General features: G+C 39.9%; 1 protein-coding gene across 2 annotated transcripts in view; it reads right to left on the bottom strand.

Moving 5' to 3' along the window:
• Nucleotides 1–17,775, bottom strand: part of LOC142158487 (prolactin-releasing peptide-like) — a 72,648-nt gene that overhangs the window by 37,950 nt on the left and 16,923 nt on the right. Inside the window, exons 1-2 of one of the 2 annotated variants that reach the window (XM_075212462.1) lie at nt 681–717; nt 4–48 (exon numbers count right to left, since the gene is read on the bottom strand). In XM_075212462.1, coding sequence (XP_075068563.1) covers nt 4–37 — 34 coding nt within the window. In that variant the 5' untranslated portion in view covers nt 38–48; nt 681–717. Of the gene's footprint in view, nt 1–3; nt 49–680; nt 718–17,775 lie in introns of those variants that run through there. The other variant, XM_075212463.1, reaches the window with a different exon arrangement.

The following is a 17,775-nucleotide window of genomic DNA, read 5'->3' on the forward strand; positions in this document are numbered from 1 at the left end:
CACCTGCAAGCTGAAGGTATGGTTGCGTAGACTGCATTTGTGATGAACCTGTGGATTAAACAATGGAACTTGATTAAATGTATGCTGTGGAATAAATTAGGTGTATGCTGCGAAATTAAAACATGTCATGGCATTATCAGATACTTACATGTGTCAGACCTTTGTATTTTAGATTATATATTATTTCTATAGTTATTCTTATAGGGCCAACCACCTTAATGGCAGCACAAACTTCTGACCATAGCTGTTGCAGCTTGACTGCCTAAAAGTTTCCTATATACAGGAACAATATGTGAAAATAGTACACATTTCTCCTGATAATTAAACTATCTATTTCTTCCTGATTTTGTTTTCCCAGTACCAGCAGGCGACTCCTCACCCTCTTGCCCCTCCTCTCCCACTATCTACTGTAAAACTCTCTCCTCCTCCCATTCTGGCCCTTGACTGTTGTCTTCTCCTTTCTGTTGCCATTGCCGTCAACAAGTAACACAAATAAGTCAAACACAGAACAAACACAGACAACACATAAAACCCCCCAGAAAACAATGACGTTCACACCACACTCACATACAAGTAACACTCAATTTACAGCAAAATACACAGACAACAGAACATATTATATCAGGCAAAAATAGAACAAGACAATACAACTCTCAGATATCAAAATTCAATTCACTTACTGCAAACACCAATCTCCTGCACTGTCCATTACTCTCTAACTCCTATTAACTAATATAAGGAAGTACAACTAATATAAGGAAGTAGGCAGTTCAAATCAAGTGCCGTTGATTTGAACTGAAAATTTAGCTGATTTCAGTTTTTAACTCAAAACCACTGCATAAAACATCCAGCTTTGATTTGTAGTGAATTGTAAATCTACACAAAGTCACAGCTTGATACATTTTACCCCATGAGTGTACCCAGAAACAGGAGGAATTTGAGACTGAACTGTGAGCAATGCAGAATCGAATAGCTATTTTAATAAGAGTGTTTTAGATCAATAAAGCTTAGGCAAGAATAAGTAGAAGCATATAAGGTAATACTTAGTAAACATTTATTGTCATTACAATTCAAACTGCACTAGATATGTACAATCGCTGTCACAGCACATGACATAAAAATCACAAAATGATTATTCAGAAACCAGGTGAAAGTTTATTAACATGGGTGTTACGTATTTTGGATAGAGGGAGTGATGAAATTTCTGTTGTCAGTACAGAAAGGCAATTGGCTTAGGAAGTATTACTATATAATTTAGGGCACACTTACAGATGAGGAAAATCAGGCGAATGCAATTTGGCTGCTAACAAATTGACCTTAGTCTCTCTCGATCTGTGTGTGTGTTTGTAAGGGAATTTAGATTGTAAGCTCCAATGGGGCAGGGACAGATGTGAGCGAGTTCTCTGTACAGCGCTGCAGAATTAGTGGCGCTATAAAAATAAATGGTGGTGATGATGATGATGATGATGTGTGTAGATAGTGAATTGTACAACAGACAGACTGAACTCATGGATATAACTTCATAGCTTTCAATTGGGGAGGTGTACAGCATGATGACTCCTCCACACAGGGCCGGTGCTAGGGTCCATGGCGCCCTAGGCAAAATCGGCGCCCTCTCCCCCCCCCCCCCCGCAAAAATCGGCGCCCTCCTCCCTCCTCCCCCCGTCTTTTCTTACCTTGTCTCACCACTGCCACCTCTCTGCTCCGTCTCCTCCCCTCCACTTACTGACACTAGTGAGTGGAGGGGAGGAGACGGAGCAGAGAGGCGGCGGTGGTGAGCATAGCCTCTCCCCCCTTCCCCGTGCATCTGCATGCTGTGCGGCGGCCGTGACAGGTACGGTCAGCGGTCGCCGCACAGTTTTAAAATTAATTTCCAGTTCTGTGCCCTCCAGGCGCCCTCCAGAGCCCGGCGCCCTAGGCAAGTGCCTAACCTTGCCTAATGGGAGCGCCGGGCCTGCCTCCACAGAAATTATTAAATAGGACTTAAAGTATGTGAAAGTCTAGCACCTTTAAGAGCAGATAACAAGCAGATCAACTATTTTGTGACAGGGAAATATGATGGAGGTATTATCATCATAACCATCATTTATTTATTTAAATATCACCACTAATTCCGCAGCACTGTACAGAGAATATTTTTCACTCAATTAAGTTCCTGCCCCATTGGAGCTTACAGTCTAAATTCCCTAACACACAGAAACACAGACAGAACCACAGACTAGGGTCAATTTGATAGCAGCCAATTAACCCCCATGTATATTTTTGGAGTGTAGGAGGAAACGGAGTACCCGGAGGAAACCCAAGCAGACACGGGGAGAACATACAATTCCACAAAGATAAGGCCATGGTCTGGAATCAAACTCATGACCCCAGTGCTGAGTGGCAGAAGTGCTAACCACTCTACCACCGTGCTCCCCAGCACATTTTTTCTTTTTGAAATATTTGTTTTATTTGAAGTGATTAATCTGCATAGCAATATCTATGTGTCCGAGTGTAGAGCCAGAGTACAATAGCATACCTCCCAACTAGTGGTGAGCTCATCAAAAGGGAAGATGGTAGGGAGACTTAGATTGTTGATACTAGTCACACCTACACAATGCTGACCACAAGCCCTCCAGTAATAGAGCAGCACTAACAGTAGGTTCATCAGATTTTTCAGCTCCAAGCCCTTGTGATCCTTAATATGGCACTGTATATAATATTCCAGGCATATGCCAACAAAGCGCTCAAAAACCACTACTTGTAGCACCTACCCCAACCCATACCATTAGGTACCATAAGTATCTGTATGTGACACACACTTCCCCTCACCAATGGCTAACACCTTCCTCCAACTCATTAACCTTACAATAAATATTCCACTCCACAGTAACTATCTACCACTATGTAACTAAATATCGACATATTGAATACAAAAAATGCTTGCATAAAATTATATAATCATGTACTGTCAAACAAAGCACACTTGGGGGTATAATTACTAAACTGCGGGTTTGAAAAAGTGGAGATGTTGCCTATAGCAACCAATCAGATTCTAGCTGTCATTTTGTAGAGTGCACTAAATAAATGACAGCTAGAATCTGATTGGTTGCTATAGGAAACATCTCCACTTTTTCAAACCCGCAGTTTAGTCAATCTAGCCCCTGGTGTTATGCTCAGGGGAGTCCCTCAGTCAGTATTAGCACCAGCTCAGCAGGGCGTGGCGTGGCGTCTAACAGCCTCTCAGACCTTCACCAAAAACTTCCGCAAGGCAGGATGGGCTTGACCGCTGAGAAACTACAGGTTGCGGCCCCTACTTAAGCTTACAAATGTGAAGAATCGATAGACAAGGCAAGTGGAAAAGTAATACTGGAAAGATACCTGTGGCCATACACAGATGTACAGCAGAGATTCCTCCGAGGGTAGTCAAGGTACAGCCGGGTCTGGTACACAATAGCAGATGTCCATCACAATAAAGGATGATCCAGTAGAGTAATGAGGGCCAAGTCGGGTCTGGTACACAATAGCAGATGTCCATCACAATAAAGGATGATCCAGTAGAGTAATGAGGGCCAAGTCGGGTCTGGTAAACAATAGCAGATGTCTGTCACACCAAAGGATGATCCAAATAGAGTTATGAGGGCCAAGCCGGGTCTGGTACACTATAGCAGAAGTCTGTCATGCCAAAAGAAAACCCAATAGAGTAGCCTGTTTAAGCCGGGTCAGGTACACCAGTAGGTCACAGGAGATGCAGAAAGGAACACAGAAATGAACACAGGAAGCAGATACAGAGAGCCAGGTGTCAGGAGTGTAACCTGTTGCTCTGACACAAGCCCTGTGTCAGAGCGTGATTTAAATACAGAAGACAGGCGGAATTTTGAATTACCCGACGGGGGTCAGATGATCGGCGATGCCGCAACCCGGAAGTGACAGGCGGCCGGCTGTGCGAGGTTCGTGGAGCAGGTGAGTATAACACTTGGATGTTCAAAATTATAACACAGCTCTGTGATTGGCTAATTGCCTGTCAGCCCTGTCTATTTAAAACACCTGCCTCCCTACTAAGGTGCCAGATCTTTAGGTTTCCTTATCTGTTAGGACGTCGTTGCACCTCTGATCCTGCTCCAGGGTTTCCAGCTCATCAGGACCTCAGCGCTTCACCATCCTACAGCCTGTTGCTCTCCTGTGTACTTCTGAATCACCTCTACAGTCAAGATGCTGCTGCCACTCTGTAGATCGTTGTGCATCACCTCTGATCCTGTTCCAGGGCTTCCAGCTCATCAGGAACTCAGCGCTTCACCATCCTGCAGCGTCAGCGCTTTACAGTGTACTTCTGTATCACCTCTGCAGTCAAGATGCTGCCCCCACTCTGCAGATCGTTGCGCATCTCCTCTGACCCTGCTTCAGGGCTTACAGCTCATCAGGACCTCAGCTTTCTGACATATCCGCATTACCACCTTTATCTCCTGTCCATCCATTCAGTCTCGCTCATCGCCCCCCCTAGAGGACCGTGACCTGCGGTTAGAGAGCCGCTAAGTCCATATCCTCTTGCGGGGATCTTTGGTGAAAACTTCTTCCATTAGACTCCGTGCCTCTCGGGGGGTAGTATCCACCTAAGCAGACTTCGAGGCCCATCCTGACTTTGAATTCATGACAGCTTGTCTCCATTCAAAGCAGCAAGCTCTGTGGGTGCTTGAGCACCTCCAATATTTGTGCTGTCATCCCATAAATCAACTGTATGCATGCCATTTTGCAAACAAATTGTGGATAATGAAAGGCGCCCCCAATAATTTTTAAACCATTGCTTCCTATGTCTCCATTACCCTATAGACATCATGACAATGCCCCAAGTCACATGTGGCCCTGTCCTCACTTACATAATCAAGTGTACAGGTTCCTGTCTCTCACAAGATCAGCACACTCATCCCCTGCTGTTGCAAGTATTGTGATGAGCTAATTGGCTACTGGTTACTCTATCCCTACCCACTATAAAACTGAGGGCATAACAGTTGAGCATTTGAATATTGACTATAATAAGGTCCTCAGACTCTAGTCAACTGCACTTTAAATATTTAACTCATGTGGTCATTGCCACTTAGCTCCCAAATGCTGCCATTGCAGTGAATAGTTAGTGGGTTAGTTAGTGAGTAACCTAGAAGTGTTAGCTAACTAGTTCTCTATATGTGGAAGCAAATGCACTTGCTCTTGTTGTTATACATAATACAAAGAGGAACACAGGAGAAATGCAATGGAAGAATAAATACATGCATAAATATCTAACACATGAGCAACTTTCATCACATTTGTACCTAAATAGTGTTTTTATTTAATTATGCTAGTTGGTAAAGTATCCTGTTAAATGAGCATTACCAAAAACTACTCTGTGACACATAGCACAACCACAGACACATCTCTGTAGTTCTACTAGTTAAGGGAAGTCAGACTTTAGTGAATTCATTTCAATTTTAAATTTAGTCAGATTTGAAGAATAGTAAATTAATTAAATTATATTGTCATAAAAATATTTTACAAATTTATGGTCAAAAATTAATCACAGCTTCATATTTTGTTGCTAGAAATTATGGATACACCAAGTCTGGGATTAGGCTGAATACTATGGACCCGATTTATTAAGGTAAGTAAAGCAAAAAAATGAGTAATTTTGCACCTTGGCAAAACCATGTTGCATTAGAGGGGGAGGTAAATGTTCTAGATCAACTTTAAAATTCAGATTATTTGTGTGCTACATGAAAAAGCAGCCATTATTTATCTTATGTGAAAAATAATAAACTAATTTGCCCCCTTGCATTGTAGCATGGTTTTGTCCAGGAGAAAACTTACTCATTTTTTTGCCTTACTTTCCTTAATGAATCAGGCCCTATAAGTTTCTAGCAAGATTTAGATATATCTAAACACAAATTATGATTTCCTTGTGCGTTTAGTGTGAAGGGCACAGAATTATCACATTCAGGTGGAAATGGGTTCCAGTATTTTACTATACTAATACTTTAAATTGTCTAGTTGATCATTGTTAGGTGAATGTTCTATGACAGCACAAGCCTGGATCTTACCTTTAAACACCCAATTGGTGACTCAATATAAATAGCTTTTCTCATAAGTTTCTCCTCCGTTTGGAGGATTATTTATATTTTGATCTTGAAGTATAGTTTAACTTGAAACGGTCATTGAAAAGCCACCTGTTTAGAAAAACATACCAGTCTTTCACTTAAGCATTTCACCATGTAGTATACCTAACCTCTTTCTTCCTTCATCTCTCCCTCTTTGCTTCTTGTCCTCAGATCCCTTTACATTAGTTCACCCCCTGTGTCAATCGTTTGTCTGCCCCTTTCCCACGGTATGTTGCTGTGTACCTCATTTGGCACCCTATAAAGATAAATAATAATACAATAATAATAATAATAATAATAATAATAATAATAACAATAGCTTGGAATACTCCCTAACTCTTCTTGATTTTCCAATGTATAAAAAGATTTATCTTTTTTTTTTTCTGTATTGACTATGGACATATTTATATACATGCATCCGTTACTCTGAAACTGTTTTTTAGCCTTTGGCTAATATCAAATGTAGTCAAGTTTTAGGAGGGCTTGCCAGGGCCAGCACTACCAGTATGTAAATCTAGGTATTTAGACTAGAGTGCCCATGCTTAGGGAGCTCCTAAAATATACTGTCACTGACTCAGTCTTTTTAGTTCCTCATGGGACTTCCACACTAACCACCAGCCACTAACATGGAGGCGCAGAAGGCAAATTCTTACCTGGGAAGCTTGCAGCTGAGTATGAATTAGGAATATGAGTGCAACTACGGCACCCATATGCCAAAAAAATGAGACGATTTAAATGAAATAAAGGAGTGAAGAGGATAGATTTTGGGAGGGGAGGATACTGCTTTGCAGGAGGGTACACAGCCTTTTTCTTACCATAAGGCAGAGTTGAATTGAGACCCCATGAGATCCTAATAAAGATATAGGTTTGCCCCCCACCCTTTCTCTGATATAATTGTCATCCAGGCTATGGAAGTGATAATTGGGAGCATTTATCCAGTGGGTAAAAGGGATGGAGAGCGATTAGTCAGGGAAACCAGAGGGAGTGAGAGGGGGTGTCATCTGACATGTGTGACAAGGGAAGCAGTCACTGTACCCAATGAGGGATGGGAGCAGTCAATATGTGGGTATAAGAAATGAAGCCCATAGTCTCTGATTTATAGATGCAGTATGTAGTGGTTGTAAAGTTTGCAGCAGTCAAGGACCACTAGAATCTGCCATAAGGTGGTGGAGATCATGTTTCATTTTATACTTTTTTCGGAAGTATTTGCACCTTCTGTGGGAAAACACATTCAATCTTTTAGATTGGGAAAAAGGCGTGCACCTTGAAATACATTAGACATTTTCTACAGTTTGCAAATTACCTTTACTCCGGAGTATTCTAGCCAATGATTGAACAACTTATTAAACAGTAATAGCAGCGTTAATCCTTATATTAAAAGCTACAATAAACTTTCAGTTGCAAAAAAATGTATATTTTTTTTAGTTTCATGCTACATTAAAACATACCTTCATGATTTTATACATTTAAAATAGATGTATGTTCAGAAAGAGTTGTAATTAGTTAAACTGCCTTCCAAAGTTATAATCTTTTAAATTAACAAAGAGAATGCTAAATATGGCTTGTCAGGGAAAGTAATGTTCTTTTACTTCGTACAGAGATGCTGCGTGACTTGAATAAATTAAATTGATCATGTATTGACAGATGCAACACTAAAAGAAATTATAGAGCAATACGCAGAATAAATGACTAATGTAAAAAGGTTAACATGTAGGCACAGTACTTTCATTGAAATATGTGTTGTATGAACTTTTGGTACAGACAGAGTTAACAAAAGGTATTTTTCTTTGTAAATGTTAACATCTACATTTATATTCCTTAACAATGTTACATTTTTACAAATCTCACATTTTTACTAGTTTGTACATTGCAAAACACTAATGGGCTACAATCTTTACTCATTTATTTCAGACTTATTTCCCAGAATTTGAATTGTAGCCTAATTAGAAAATAGGAAGTATTGCTATGACAGATGTAGCTCTTGTGCCTCAGTTTGTGGAACTACTCATGTTATTGATCCAACAAGTCTACTTTCTTGAAACCAATTTGCAGTTTTTTCTGCTTCAACCAGAAACATTTTCTTATGTACTGAGGTTAAGAAATACATAAAATTGCTCACTGTGGGTTAGATGCAGATTTGTTTGTAAATTATTCCTAAAAAAGCAAAGGAATAATAACACCTTTCCACCCATATGCAGAAACATATACATGTCGAGATGAGTCTCCACATCAGCAACATTGTGACAGTTTTTTGACAAGTGATCATCATCACCCTACCTGATAGCATGTGTAAATGATATACCACCTAACAAGCATACATGCATGTTTATGCAGATCAGCATGAGCCTTATTTGCGTATACACGCCTTTACTGTACTCAGCCAATGCTAGCTTCTCCGACCCATGCCTCCAGGTGCAGTGCCTGAATAGGGGCAATAGAAAAGGAAATATGTTGCACTAGATGAAATTAAGAAGACTGCTCATTAAATAAACTATCTCATGATTGTTTATTATCTCTAGGAATTTTACTGATTTTCCATCTCTATCCCTGCGTAAGGTGCAACCTACCAGCAACCAACAGTATAACAGAAAAAAGAAAGAAGAAGGTTGGATTATCGTCAGTGCACAATACAGTCCTCTCTTTGTTTATTTGTGTAGAGATAATTATTGACAATTAAAATATAACTTTTATTTCAAACATAAAATAAAATATGTTTCTTATTAAAATCAGCGAAATGTATAAGTGATCTTACAGCTTCAGTACAAACAAAATGCTTTTGTTACTGGAGAATACCACAATGGGATTAGCCACTGTCAGGATACTAGAGTGTTAGGGCAAGAGCCTATGTAACCCTGGTATCTATAGGTTCAGGAAAACCCGGTCAAAGTGAGAGATGATACAACTGTATCTTTATTACAGTGGGCAGCAAAACAAATGTAAACAATAGCAAATAATGAATACCAACAATAAAAAACAACACCCAAGTGATCACCAAGTATACTCTGCCTAAACACTACTTGTCGTATGTTAACAGACAAAACAGACTGCATGATAAGCACATTCATAGGTGCCATATAAGGTCCCATCAGAATATATTAAATATATGTTTTTTTTTAGAAAATAAACAACTCATTATACTATAATCATTAATAAAAATATGTGTTTTAACAAAAATATTTCTTTTTTTTTATATTAAATACATAAATCAGGATATTTTTAATGTGTACTGCGCATACAATGCATTTACAGTATATAGTCAACCTTCCTTGCATAAACATTTTCTTTGCTATCTAGTGGCACACAGACAGGTAGTTTTTAATACAAAGACTATGTCATGACAGTCATCACTATCAGTCGGCACTTGAACTTGCCCTGTTGCTGGTGCAAAGGATACGGCTAAAAAAACATACTTAAGAGAAACACAGAACTTGAATCAGCCTCCCTTCAAGTTAAAGGCAGTAGAAAGCAGTAAGTGTCATTTGCATAAAAAGTCTGTTTCTGAGCATCCACAGAGCTATTTCATGCAAGATATGTCACACAAAGGGACTGAAGATGAATCGAGACCAAAATTTCTAAAATATACTGTATAGACAAAAAACAGGTACACTCTGTACTCTCCAAACACATAATTAAAGCTGTAATAACTATTTTTCTATAATAAAAACAGGAAATGTTAGTTCCACATATTGCAATATATGTTAAGTCTACTAACTCATGCCAAAGTCTTCCAATTCTGGTGTGTCCTAACATGATCCTATGAATAATGTATATATTTTATGAGGATATTAAAAAAAATAGTGATTATAATGATAAACAGGGTCAAAACAAACATAATTTGTAATTTGTCACACAGTGTAATCCCCGATGTAAGGTTATAGGAAAATGCATGCTAAAAATTTGGTAGTTATTCTTGGTGTGAATCCTATTGTGCAAAGTTTTGCTGAATCAACCAAAAATTGTTTATACCCAAGCCCATAATCTGTAATAAATAATATGCCCTAATGTATTACCTTCTGCCAAAACAAGGGGGCATCTAGAGCACTGAGGTCATGATCAGGGCCGCTGAGAAGGGGGAGGGGCGGGTACTAAGTACCCGGGCCTGGACATGCCAGGGGGCCCGGTCCGGGCCCTCACTGCTCACGTTTTTTTTTCTCATTATTATTTGTATCTTTTAAACCTAATTTTCTTTTTGTTTTTGGCCTTATTTTTGCGAGCGGTGGGGAGCAGGTACTTAAAAAAATATAACATATACTCACGTGATCGCTGCGCCGGCATCCCTCCTTCTTCCTCTCTGCTCTGTTCACACTGAATGTTGGGCGTGACATCATCAAGTCACGCCCCACATTCAGTGACGAGCGGCGCAGAGAGGACCCAGACAGAAGCAAGAAGAGAGAAGACAGAAGACAGTAGAAAAGAAAAGAGATGAAAGAAGCTAATACAAAGGTAAGTAAAAGAATGGAGGGAGCAAGAAGGGAGGACAGCAGAAAAGCACAGTGTGAGGAAAAAGGAGGGGAGAAAGGCGCAGTATGAGGAAAAAGGGGGGTAGAGAGGCACAGTATGATGAAAAAGGGGGGTGAGAGGCACAGAGTGAGGAAAAAAGGGGAGAAAGGCACAGTGTGAGGAAAAAGGAGGGGAGAAAGGCACAGTGTGAGGAAATAGGGGGGTAGAGAGGCACAGTATGATGAAAAAGGGGGGGAGAGGGGCACAGATGAGGAAAAAAGGGGAGAAAGGCACAGTGTGAGGAAAGGGGGAAGAAAGGCACAGTATGATGAAAAAGGGGGGGAGAGGCACAGTGTGAGGAAAAAGGGGGGAGAAAGGCACAGTATGGTGAAAAAGGGGGGAGAGAGGCACAGTTTGAGGAAAAAGGGGGAGAAAGGCACAGTATGATTAAAAAAAGGGGGGGGGAAGGCACAGTGTGAGGAAAAAGGGGGGCAGCAGAAAGGCACTGAGTGATGAAGGAGAGAGGGGGCAGCATGGTACAGTGATGGAGAGGGGGGCAGCATGGCACAGTGATGAAGGAGAGGGGGGACAGGATGGCACAGTGATGGAGAGGGGGGCAGCATGATACAGTGGTGAAGGAGAGGGGGGGCAGGATGGCACAGTGATGAAGGAGAAGGGGGCAGGATGGCACAGTGATGTAGGAGAGAGGGAAAGCAGCATGGCACAGTGATGAAGGAGAGGGGGCAAGATGGCCCAGTGTGATGAAGGGGGAGCAGCATGGCAGTGATGAAGGAGAGGGGGGAGCAGCATGGCACAGTGATGAAGGAGAGGGGGGGCAAGATGGCACAGTGTGATGAAGGGGGGAGCAGCATGGCACAGTGATGAAGGAGAGGGGGGAGCAGGATGGCACAATGTAAATATGGATTAATTAATGGCAGTGATGGGTGCTGGAAGAAACATTTACATTTAATAAATATATCTATTAATTTATTGCCAGGGGTGGAGAGGTCTCTATTGTAATATCGGTGGGAGGTTGGATATTAATTTAATGGTGGACTATGAGTTGGGGCTAATAATTTAATGGTGGGTGCTAATAATTTATTTATGGGGTGATGGTGGGGCCTATTAATTTAAGGCGAGGTGATGGTATCTTTAATTTAATGCTATTTATTGAATGCGGGGGTGATTGTGGGAAATGGTTATATTTATTAAATGTAAATGCTATTTAATTTATTGCTGGGTCTGTTTAGAGGGAGAAAAAAAGGTTTGTTTATTAAATGGAAATACTATTAATTTAATGTTGGGGCTGGTTGGAGGGAAATAGTTATATTTATTAAATGAGTATGCTTTTATTTTAAAGTTGGGTGTTGAGGGAGGCCTAAATATAAAACATGGGTGCTATTGATTTAATATCGGGGCTGGTTGGAATTTTCTAAATTTCATGTACCCATTTTTCCCCCAAATAGGGCCTCCAACATTCCAGGATCCAGACAAGCAGCAACTGATCCAAAGACACCAACACTGTTGTCCCATATGGGTTGATTCTACCAGTGAGCCATAAACAGATTTGCATAACTGGGTGCAAACTTAGTACCCATTGCAGGCCCGCAAATCTGTCCATATTACCCATTGGTAGCCCAAAAGTAATTGTGGTGCAGGATAAAGGAAATGCTGTTCAACAAAAACTCAATCTGTTCCCTTGGTAGTTCTGAATCTTGGGTTAGGATAGTTTTAACAAGTCTGCAGCCTGCGTCATGATCGATAGTGTATACTGACAAGATGTCACAGTCATTAGTATGTAGCCCTCCTTCCACTCTGTGTCTTTAAGTATTTCAAGTGCATGGCTGGTGTCCCTCAAATAACTTCTTTGTTTTACAACTAAAGACTGGAGAAAATGATCAATGATGCTCTGACACAATGGGTCTCCCGGGTGGATCTGTGAGGGACTTGTGGATCTTGGGGAGTTGATAAATAACCGGTAATCTGGGATTCTTTATAGACAAAACGCTTAATTCTGACTTATTTAGGATCCCTTCTCTTGAGGCATTCCTAAGTTATTAATTTAGGCTTTTCTGGTATTGGGTGGTGGGATTATTTAAAAGTGGTTCGTAAGTGCTAGTGTCACTGAGATGTTTCTCCAATTCTGCTATGTATTTGTCAGTGTCTAAAATGGTAACCCTTGTCAGTTGGTTTAATGACTATACTCCTATTGCTGTCTAGGTCCTTAATGGCTCTCTTTTCTTCCTGAGTGATATTGGACCTTGTGGAGCCATTTTGTATTCTAATTTTCTTCATAGCTTCCTCCACTAGTTTCTAACAAGTCGCAATAAATGCTCCCTTTAAGTGTTGGGTATAGAAGGACGATTTGCTCCTCAAGATTGTGTGGGTGTACTTATCTTGATGTTTATCACCTGTTTTAATTTCTGGTGATTGAGGGGGTTTGGCTTTGGGTTCCTTCAAAAATATTTTTTTAGTGCAATTTTTTGTATAAACCTATGTAGGTCTATATAGGTCTTGAATTTGTTCATCGGTTTCTCTGGTGCGAATTTTAAACATTTTTCTAAATTGCTATTCTGTAGAGAGTTGAAAAAATCCCTTTTTGTGGGTTCTCTGTGCTTTTAATTTTGATTTGGTCTTTGCATTTCTTTCCTCTTCGGAAAGCTTTTGTCTTTTTCTGTGAGTTTAGTGGGCTCAGATGTACCGAGCTGTTGATAATTTGTATTGTGTCTAGTGGGAGTGTTGGCTCCCTGGTCAGCTCTAAAAAAGATTTAACTTTTTCTCGGGATCCACTTCCCAAAGGGGTATCTGTAGTATTTAGATTCTTCTGAGTTTCCTCTACTTAATTTAGTCATGTTTACATACAGTAATTTCTAAAAGGGCAGCTTCTGTCCTCTTTTAAATCCATCCTTTAATCCGTTTGTCTTATATTAGGTGTCTTAAACTTATGTGAAGTTTCTATGTTTCTTGGCTCTATTGGTTTATATATCCTCTATCCAGCTTATTTCTGAGGTAATCTATTAATGAGAGGTGATCTATAATCGGGACCTCTCTTTTGATTTGTTCTGTATTTATAATCCTGAATCTGAAATGACAGACTGACATGGACACAATTACACCTTCTTCAAGAGTTTCTGAATACCCAATTTGTTCTTCAGTTCAAATGTGCGTGTTTCAGAGGTGACAGAGAGAGTAGGTGGTGCATGGGAAGTTACAGAAGACTCGCTTTTGCAATGGGCATTCTGATACATGTAAGAGCAGTAGCAGGACCCCTTCTAGCAAAAAGTGGCCATGGCCTGAACCTTTTTTTGCCATTGTGGGTGGTGTATATGTTAGCTATTTATTTTTTTAAGACTAATTACCATGTTCATCAGTAACTTTTCCTATAAATCCTTACATCAAGAGCTGATGCTTTCTTTGAGATTGACCTACATTGTTTGGATTTGGAGCGCCTGTTCTTTCTTTCCACATGACCTTTTTTAATCGGTGAAAAAGTACTACTATTGCCAGTACTAGTACTGTAATGCTCCTGATCTTTAGACTGATCCATGACTGACAAGAGGTGCAAAGATACATGAAGTTGGAGCTACGTGTAGCTGCCAACACACCAGGTGAACACCCAGATAGGGAAAGGAGGGCTGGTATCTAGCAATTTAGTCGTTGCTCCTCAATATCAATAAAAGTTAAACAATTGGCTTTTTTTTAACAAATGAATTAATCCCCATATTCTCCAAGAAATTAGCTCTGCTACCTTCTATATTCCCTCAAGCAGCCAAAAAGCTGAAGTGGTTCAATCAGCGATCCTTATCGAATCAACTCCATTTTCCAATACCATCGCTCAAAACTTTATAAGCAACTGCAAACTTTCAGCCCCTCAGCTGAACAGAGGCACTCACAGATGATACCTTTTGATATCTTTCATGATATCTTTCCTTCTTCCGCTAATCTCCCCAAACTTTCCCCCTGTGCTGAGGCTCAACTCGGTGCTGTGATCTCACTAGAAGAAATTGAGCAGATTATATAACAGGTTTATGACTGTTTACTACAAAAAAATTGGTAAAGTTGTGGTCCCCAGTTTGCATAGTCTTTTCAAGTCAATTCTTATTGGGAAGTCTTAGTCCAGGAAATCCCTAGAGGCTTGGATTTCGTGATCCATAAAGAAGGCAAGAATAATTTTAGGATTATTAGGAGTTATCAACCAATTTCCATGCTCAATAATGATGTTAGTTTATATGCCAAGATGTGGGTAAACAGATTAAATTCAGTACTTCCATCCGTCAGGTGAGGGCTAACACGAGGAGGACCATTGAATTGATCCATATCCTCAATACTAGGAAATCTCCCCCCATTATTCTCTCTCTAGATGTTGAGAAAGCTTTCAACAGAATTTCTTGGTGTTTTAAGTCCTAGGGCCAGATTTACTAAGCTGCGGGTTTGAAAAAGTGGGGATGTTGCCTATAGCAACCAATCAGATTCTAGCTTTCATTTATTTAGTACCTTCTACAAAATGACAGCTAGAATGTGATTGGTTGCTATAGGCAACAACCCCACTTTTTCAAACCCGCAGCTTAGTAAATCTAGCCCCTAAACTTTATTGGTGATTGATATATCTGGAAACTTTTTAAATGGTGTTAAAGCCTTCTACTCCCACCCCTCAGCAAGAGTCATGATCAATGGTTCTCCTTCTGACCCTATGTCCATTTGTATTGGTACCCACCAAGACTTCTCCCTTTACCCTCTTATCTTCGCCCTCATCATAGAGCCCCTTTCTGCAACCATTCGAGCATGCCCTGACATAAGGGGTGTGCAGACAGGGGATATTGAATGCAAGTTATCTCTCTTTGCTGATGTTGTCCTTTTGACCCTTCAGCCTCTTCCGAATTCTACATCATTATGGTAGTCTCTACAACATTAACATTGGCAAGTCAGAAGCTGTGTTGCTTAATCTCTTGGGTTGAGACAGTTAGGACCTTATCTGCTAATTCAACTTTTTATTACAAAAAAAAATAAAATGAAATATCTTGTTCTCTTTATTATCGGCTTTTATGAGTCCCTGTACCAGGAGAATTACCCAGGCCTTTTTGAGAAAATTAAGTCATTCTAAAGGAATTCCTCTCTTGGCGCCATCTAATTATCTCGTGGCTTTCAACATGAATCTCCTCCATAAAATTCTCTACTACTTTTAGACTTTTCCCATCAGGATTCCCCTCTCAGAACTTACCTATATCTAAAAATGCACATGTGAGTTTGTCTAAAATGGTAGTTCTCCCAGGATAAAGCTAGCAATTCTGAAGAAGTCCGCTATGTGCGGTGGCAGGTGCTTTCTGGATCTAAAGATTTACTACTGGGCTGCCCATTTGAGCCAGATTGTAGCTTTCTTTACTTCCCCAGCATCTCTCATAGGTACACATTGAGACCACTTACCTCAAATAGTCTCTCTCTTGCATCTGGGGTATCCAAAATATCATCAGATCTCACCTCATCAGCCACTATCCTACCCTGAACTTTTCAGTTAAGACCTGGGAGACCTGTTGGCACTATCTAGACATACAGTCGGCCTCCCTTTCATTCTGCCTCTCTAGGGGAACCCTGACTTCCCTCTGGGTGTCTCCACTACTTTCTGTAATGCCTGGATTGCCTCTGGTATTCGGTTTGTTGGTGATCTTTAATACCAAGGCACCTTTCTCTCTTAGGATGATCTGCAATCAAAATTTCCAGACTTCCACCCAAAATTCATTGAGTATTTCCAACATAGTTACATTGTGGGGTCTCTCCAGATGGGTGCACCTCCGTTCCCTCCTCTCTGTCTTTGAAGCTCTATACCTATATTCTACGTTTTGCCAAGGTATGATTTCCTACATCTATAGTATATCCCTTGATGCTCTATTAACTCTGGTTGCAGACATGAGAGGGAATGGGAGATGGACTTGGGTCTGGAGGAGGACTATTGGAAAACCATTAGTAAAAAAGCGGGCATCAGTTCCATCTCTACTCTCATCAAAGAGAACGCCTATTCATTATCTTTCTGGTATGGCTGTGGTCAGCAGAGTACATTTTTTCACATCTGGTGCCTCCTCCCTTTTGGGGCCAAATTAGGGCTTTTCTCTCTTCTCTCCTTCCATGTCCCATGGACTCCCTGACTCTACCAGGGACCAGAAACCCCTACTCTTTTCCTTTTTTTCTCCCCACCTCTGTTTTCACCTTAAAAACTACTTTTTTTAGATGTCTATACTTGTACTGCAATTTAAATATGCCTATTTCTCTAATATTTTACTTTTATCTTATTGTTTCTGTTTCTATTTAAATATTTCAAAATACATTTAAAAAAAAGAGAAAAAGAAGAGCTTTTTTGTGGAAGTTGTGCTGTCAAACACAGCACAATTGTTTTTTTTTTTGCCACTTGGTAGTACAGATATGATACTACCCCTCACACAATTGTCTTCAGATTCAAACATACATTTGTGGCCAAACTGAGCAAGATCTTATCATTCAGTGCTTGGGTGGAGCAGCCAGATTAGGTTTGGTGTCACTGGGCCTGTTAGTGCAATCAGAAGATAATTTTGTGGCTGTTTTAGGGTCAAATATGTGGCAATATTGAACAAATGCGTCATATTGCCCGTAATATTGCAGTGTGTGTGTGGCTAGAACATCAGAGAATGTTTATGCAACTAAAGTGGCTTGGGGGGTGGAAAGGTCTATATAGGAATGAGGGGTAGTCATACAACAGACCAGTTCCAAATACTTTCTATATAAACTGTTTACACGACACACAAATAGAAAAAAACTAAAACAATAGTTTCTCACACCCTAATGAATCATGTCTAAAACAAAAAACTAATTGCTTTAAAAAAAAAAGCAAAACCAAAAATAATAACTTTCAATATTATTAAATGATAAATATTTATCTTTATTAATCACACACATATATTTGATTTAATTGCATTACACTTTCTTCAAGACAGTATAACAAAGTGTGAATAATTTCTACTTACTAGAAATAATCAATATTGTGATAACCTTATGCAGTACAGTATGTTACAAGAATAAATATTATTCCATATTTTGTTATGTGATATATTAACTAATCAATGCAACATAATCTCAATGAGAATAAACTCCAATTTGAAGACAATGGCCCCCTCTACAGTTAGTTTTGTGTAGCATTTCCTTAAAAACATTACAATTAAAACTTTTTTGAAGCATACTTAGATTTATATTGTATGATTTGCTGACA

This window comes from Mixophyes fleayi, chromosome 5 (genome assembly GCF_038048845.1).
Source record: "Mixophyes fleayi isolate aMixFle1 chromosome 5, aMixFle1.hap1, whole genome shotgun sequence".
Lineage (NCBI taxonomy): Eukaryota > Metazoa > Chordata > Amphibia > Anura > Limnodynastidae > Mixophyes > Mixophyes fleayi.